General features: G+C 42.1%; 1 protein-coding gene across 1 annotated transcript; it reads right to left on the bottom strand.

Annotated features, from left to right (window-relative positions):
* Positions 1–1,042: 1,042 nt before the first annotated feature.
* LOC6728035 lies at positions 1,043–2,462 on the bottom strand. The gene has a single exon (XM_002103351.4). It carries the CDS (start codon positions 2,326–2,328, stop codon positions 1,219–1,221), a length of 1,110 nt encoding a protein of 369 aa, XP_002103387.1. The 5' UTR covers positions 2,329–2,462; the 3' UTR covers positions 1,043–1,218.
* Positions 2,463–6,406: the final 3,944 nt, after the last annotated feature.

Consider the following 6,406-nt stretch of genomic DNA (forward strand, 5'->3'; position numbering starts at 1 on the left):
TTCATAATTAATTTTCTAGTGAATTTACTTTCATGGCATTTTGGCTCGCTGAGAGTGGAGCAGCAGAGGAAAAGACCTACCGCTTTTCCGCCCGCTTTCCCAATTTTCCAGACCCCTCCCCCGCTGTGGGCACATGAAAGTTGTTACAGCTGCGGCATTTATTTTAATTTGAAAACTATTTCCCCATGCCTTTCGACGCGTCGTCTTCCTGCTTGACTTTAGTTGGCTTTTTATAACATTATTTTCCGCAATATTGCGTATACGCAGCGTCCGCCGCTTTCGTTTTAATTTGTATATGGCGTGTGGCCGGCAAACGGCTAGTGCCGCCATTCGGGGCTTGCCCCCGAATCGAAATCAGTTATAAATATTAGCACACAGCCCCCATAATGGCAGCATAATTGTGTGGCGTGCCTGGTTTTTGGCGAGGCCAACTTTTTGATATCCTGGCCAAATGAACGTTCACCTTGCAGTTTGTCGGTTTGTTGGTGGCCCGCAGGCTATGCAAATACGTATCGAAATACCCGGCGTAGTTAAGAGCGCAAATTATTTGCACGAAAATATTTTTATGCCCCGAAGACTGGAGGCCGCCGGGTAACTTCCGGAAAAGTCGTCCAACTTGCCACTTGGCGTGTGTGGCGCACATTTCGCTCCTCGGGGAGTCGTTGCCCCAGCCAAATTCCAACTGCCAGTGGTGCCGCTTTTCCGGGATGCCCAGGAAATGAAGAATTGCCTCACAGCGAGGGTATTCACTGAAACTAAACGGATATAAACCATTGCTCCACATAAGTTGAGAATTTATTTAAGTTGTCTAGGGCAAACCAAGTAGATAGCCATCATGATCTTAATATCTTTTGGGCTTGCAACAAAAATTGGCAACGAAAATGATTAAGCAGAAAAAAAGTCGAATTGGTATCACTATCGGACATAATAAAAGGAAAATAAATTGGAAAGTAGCCCGCCCCACGAGAAGTGGGAGTATCAGAAAGTGGAGGTATGGTTTCTGCAGACCGGCGATTACCTTTGATTGGTCACTTAAGCAGCGTTTTCGTTCCTGGATTGTTTTTTATTGGCAAATGATTTATATAAAGTTATGGAGTAGATACAAGGTCAGTCAGTAATAAAACTCAAAATTTTTTTTTGTAATTTAACTGGAAATTTAGCGCAACACTATTGAATCAGAATTGTATGGTCTGCATTGGAGGCTTGCACGCGAGTTGACTATTGATCATTTTTAAGCTTCTTAAAAAGAGCGGCAGCAGATTTAAAGTTGACTCTTCTACAATCTGGGTTCTCCGTATTCAATGAATGCACTGGAGTTCGAGCCACTGGTTGATCCGTATTAATAGGTAGTGAGGCATCCGATTGCAGAGCAATTTTGGCCTCGAAAAATTGTTTTGCACCACTGACCCCCACTTTGGACACGTCTACCGCTTTACTCCGGGCCAAACGCAGCCGCTCCCGATCTAAAAGATGTCCCTTTCGTAATTCCAAGCGGTTCAAAACAGTTCCGTAAATAAGGAGCGCGTGGCAGAAGGTTAGGCGTTCCACGTGATTTCCCACCACATGGCTCATTACGTTTTTGGCTGCCAAATGGGTTTGTGGCATCTCCAGTTTTTCCAGGAATCTCTTCAGTTCCCCCAGACTTATGTACCCGTCCAGGTCTTCATCCGTCTGCGTGAAACATGAATAAGCGGCATCTATTTCCTTGTGATTGAACCAAGCCGAGAAGCGTTGGTAAACTTCATCCAGACTAATTTCGTTATCACAGTCGCTGTCTTCGGAAGTGACATTCAGTGGTCTTTTCTCCATAACGGTCTTGACGGATGTGCTAATGTTCTCAATATTTTGATATATGGAAAATCCTTGTAACTGATCCTGATCTTTATCCAGATCCCGATTGAGAAAGATATCGATTGGAGGAACAATAACAATGCCACTATCCAAACTCAAGGTGGATGCGTGGCGTATGTCCCTGCAAAGGATCGCCTGTCGCATATACCCGTACGAGCAACAGGATGTAAAGGATGTACCGGAACTCAGCTCCTCCACCTCCTCGATCTCCTCATCCGTGTCATTGAACCCTTTCGGTGTTATAAAGCCTTCGATATCTTCCGCTACCCCTGGAGCTTCCAATGTTTTCTGCGTCTCTTCTGGAGCCTCGAAATTTTTCTCGGATACCTCTTCGGTGTTCAACGTCGTGTCTATTTCATCACAAACCATCAACTTTTCTGACTCGATTTTCTGATCATTTTCGAGCGAACTCTGAATTTCGTTCGACGTTGCTGCTGGGATTTTGATTTGGTACCGGATGCTGACTTCCTCTGACATAGTTGCAATGTATTTGGTTCTTAAATATAATAGAAAAACAATAATTTTGTTTGACGCAAACCTGTACAAATGTATAAAAAGATTTTTACGATTATTGAACCACTTTAAATTTTTCTAAAATGACAGTTAAATCAACAATGGCGGATAAATAAATATGTGTTCTTTGATTTAGGTAATGCAATAAAAACCACATCTATAATTTCCAAGTAAGTAAGTATTCATATTAGTAACCAGGACTGTTTACTAAATTGATTGAATGGCTTTCATATTCTCCACTCACAAGGTCCAGCTTTTTACGGTCGGGGTTCCTGTGTTCCCAGTCCATTTCATATTAATGGCATAGGACGCAAAGTCGGCACGTCTTTTCGGTGCGGACCCCGTTAGCATGCCATGGCCATAAACAGTTAATTAAGCTTTTATTGGTTACTCTTTTTGGTTGGCGCACAGACGACGGTCTGACTGTCTGACATTTCACGTTTTATTTGACAAACAAGCGGCCAAAAAGTGACGACCATAAACGTTGACCCAAGTCGCCTTGGTTGCGGCTATGTGGCTATATAGCTTTTGATCCACCTCCGACTTTCGCAGGAGCTGTTTGCCGTGTCCTGGCCGCTTACTTTTTTCTGCCTGGCTTATTTATTCACTCATTTCGTGTGCAAAAATATTTGGTGATAACGAGCTGGCAGCCCACGGCTACTTGTCATGTTTAAACCACATTTATTTGCCGCTGCCTTTGTCCCGGCGACAATAAAAAAGTGTACGTATTACGTATATATAGGGGACTTTTTTGTTTTGCAGCTCTTGTATTTATTTGGTTTTTCTGTTTTTTTTTACTGGACTACCCATACAAGAAGAACGAGCTGCGAGAAATGTCAGAAAAAAGTTGCGGGTTTCAGCATTTAATTTACATAGCAAAGTTTTCCTTATTTCGAGAATTCTGATTATAAAATTGCCGGCGAAATGGGAACTTGCAAAAGTGCCTGCAACTGGGTTAAGCCAAAACATCGACGGCCAGATAAAACGCCAAAAAACGAACAGTTTGTCCTGCGAAAAGGGTCCTGAAAAAGGGCAGGCAGGCAGCTGGTTGCCAAAAGTTGTGTGACCTTTAATCGCTGCCCACAAACGGGAAAAAGGGCGGGGAAATAGGGACAGGATTTAATTATATAAAACAAATACTACTAAAAAATATATTAATTAAGGTAAAATAGTTGGCTTTTTTTTTTAAAGGTGGCAAATACTTTCTAGCCCCTCTGGAGAGATTTCCGTTTGGGGAATGCTATGCACCTGAAAAGTCTGCTTTCGGGCAGAAGAAACTTTTAGTTTGGCCTAAAAGTGTCAAAACAACTGGCTCGGAAGCTGGTCCGCCCAAAGAAAGTGTAAGTTGTTGATTTCTTGAGCCAGTGCAAGCCAGCATTGGAAGTGGGAACACCCACAAGAGCAACTCTGCCATTTGGCCAATGGCCAAGAGTCACTTTTTGCCAGGGGGCTTCGACTTTCGGGCAGTTCATGAAAAACTGCAAGTGAAAATGAAATGCAGGCTGGCGCATAAATTGCAGCCCAGCATGCCCAGTATAATATTTGTTGAAAACAAATAAAAACGGGCTGACTACCGGTCGATCATAATTAATGATAGGAATTGGCACTTTTCTCTCCGCAGGACGAGCCATAATAAATCTCAATATAACTCAAGTGACTGTTACAGTCTAAACTTTGACATTTGATAGAAGGGTTGAACCTCCTCCTTTTTTTTGGGGCTTGTGCAGCAACCGTTTGTCAAAAAAGGTCCAGCTTAAAGCCAAAAACACTTGGTCTAGGTCCAGCGTTTGCTGCAAAAGTTTATATAAGTATAAGACAAACACATATATATATATATTGGACTTACCCTCTTTTTAGTCTGGAAAGCCAAATTGATTGCTTGAAAAATTTCAGCCTCATTCCGGGCCATCTTTAGTCATTCGGATCCCTTGCCTTTTTGCCCATTTATTTTTTTCCCCATTCGGGATTTCACTTAATTGAAACCTTAAATGTTTTTACATTGCGTTTGCCTACAGCGTGAAAGGAAGCCACAGCAGAAGCCGTGGAGTAAAAAGTATCCTGTTTTTTATTTTTTGTGAACTCAGATAAACACACATGCACAAAAGCACACCAAAGTCAATCAATCAAATTGGGATTCACCACTTGCAGGACTTTGTTTTTTGTGGTAGTTTTAAGAGATTTCAACAGCTGCAAGTGTCAGTTGAATGCTGACCTTAGGAAGGGCGAGTTTTCTTTGATTAAATACCCATAAAAGATAAGTTCACTTATAGATTGAATTAACCTCTGGTTATTTTTTATTCCTTTCATCAAAGATCGTTGACCTTTGCTCACAATTAAAGAGTCCCCTTAAAATTGGGAGTGTACACCCACTTTTTTTTCTAGTATATTTGAATGGCCATTAAAGTCATAATTTCACATTAAATGCAGACGTGACTGCGGCAAAAGGCAGACCACCGAAATGTCCCAACGGGCGCCACATGAATCCAATTGAGGCGACCATGTCTTGAAGGCATCCTTTTTTTCTGCTCCTGCACCACTGTTTTCCCGGCAGGCAGGACAAACATTAATAAGTCAATTGATGTTTGGGTTAACCCACCGACGTGGCTAGGGGGTCGTCGTTAGCCAGGAGCGGCGGCCAGTTCGTCATTCGAGAGGCAGTGGCTCCCTGGCGACGACATGCGTGTGCTCACATTTATCCCAACGGGAGCTGCGACTAATTGCAATTTATGTACGCAATAAAACATTCGCCAAACGGCTGCCATTCGTTACGGCCGATGGTTATAAATTTATGAATAAAACAAATTCGCCGATGGGGCCGAGGCTTTATTAATCAGTACACTGCCAGGACTCAGGACCCCCAGTGACCTGCAGTCAATTGGAGTCAATGCTCAAATAATCACCGCACACCCGAAAATGGGAGGAGCATGACTGCCTTGATTGGGCAAACCGGAGTTTGATTTAAAGCGCGGAATCAGGGCATAAAGAGCATTAAAAAATTTACTACTGCATTACACAAGGATCCGACGGCGAATACAAAATTTAACTGCCGCAGTCGTTACGCTCGAGGCATTAAAAGTAATCTGCTTAGCATTTTGCGGGAAATTATTCGACCAGCCAAAACAGGTGGCCAAAGGATTCGCAGGGGAAATGGTTTTAATGGCGAACTGGAAATGCTCTATACAGACTTTTGTGTAAAGGGTATTTGCATTTGGTAAAGAACTCTGTGAAGGCCTAATAATCATTATTTTTAATCACTTTATTTATTGTCCACCTGTTATAAGAGTTTATTGAAAACCAAGTACCATATTTTAAAGTCGGCTTAAACAGCAGCAACTGCCAATTCGTATAGATAGGCATTTCAGAGAAGGGAGAAGATCCGGGGAAGCCGCTTTTGGCTTCTTCTCCATTTGAAGTGATTGCCGTGCACAATTCGCGCTAAAAGCTTTCACTTGCCAATTGCCGATGAAAACAAATGTGCCGCAGTCCGCAGTCCGTAGTCTCCTCTTTTTCTGTCTTCACCTATTGCCTACTCAACCGTTTGGATTGGCAGATGATTCTGTTTTTGCTGTTGTTTTGGCCAACAGAAACCCAAGTTGGCCAGCCGCTTCCAGCTGTAGAGACATGAATTGGTAAGAGAACGAATAGTAAATACACTAAATGAATATTATAAATATTTTAACTACTAATTCAATAGTTTGTACTATTCAGTAGAAGCTCTTAACATGGAATATTAAAAAATAGCGTAAACGAGCAATGTAATGTACTTAAAGAAGCCAATGCAGCTAAAATAAGAATATAATTTTTACATTCTATTTAGAAATGTGCACCTATGAGTCCAACAAACCAATTTCGAAATTCAGAAGACCCATGAGTAAGTAACTTGGAAAACAAAGCACTCAGAACTGCTCAATAGGGTTTTGCTATCAGGACTGAGCTAATTGAAAACTACTTTCCAGTTCAGTATGTATAGTGTGTGTACACACTTACCCACACACTCACATCGATCAAGACGGATAGAAAGCTGCAGTCAGTGCTGTCAGTA

Source organism: Drosophila simulans, chromosome 3R (assembly GCF_016746395.2).
Source record: "Drosophila simulans strain w501 chromosome 3R, Prin_Dsim_3.1, whole genome shotgun sequence".
In the NCBI taxonomy this organism is placed as follows: Eukaryota; Metazoa; Arthropoda; class Insecta; order Diptera; family Drosophilidae; genus Drosophila; species Drosophila simulans.

Bases quoted from the DNA above. Each gene is read 5' to 3' on its own strand.
- LOC6728035 (XM_002103351.4), bottom strand. From the start codon at position 2,328: ATGTCAGAGGAAGTCAGCATCCGGTACCAAATCAAAATCCCAGCAGCA.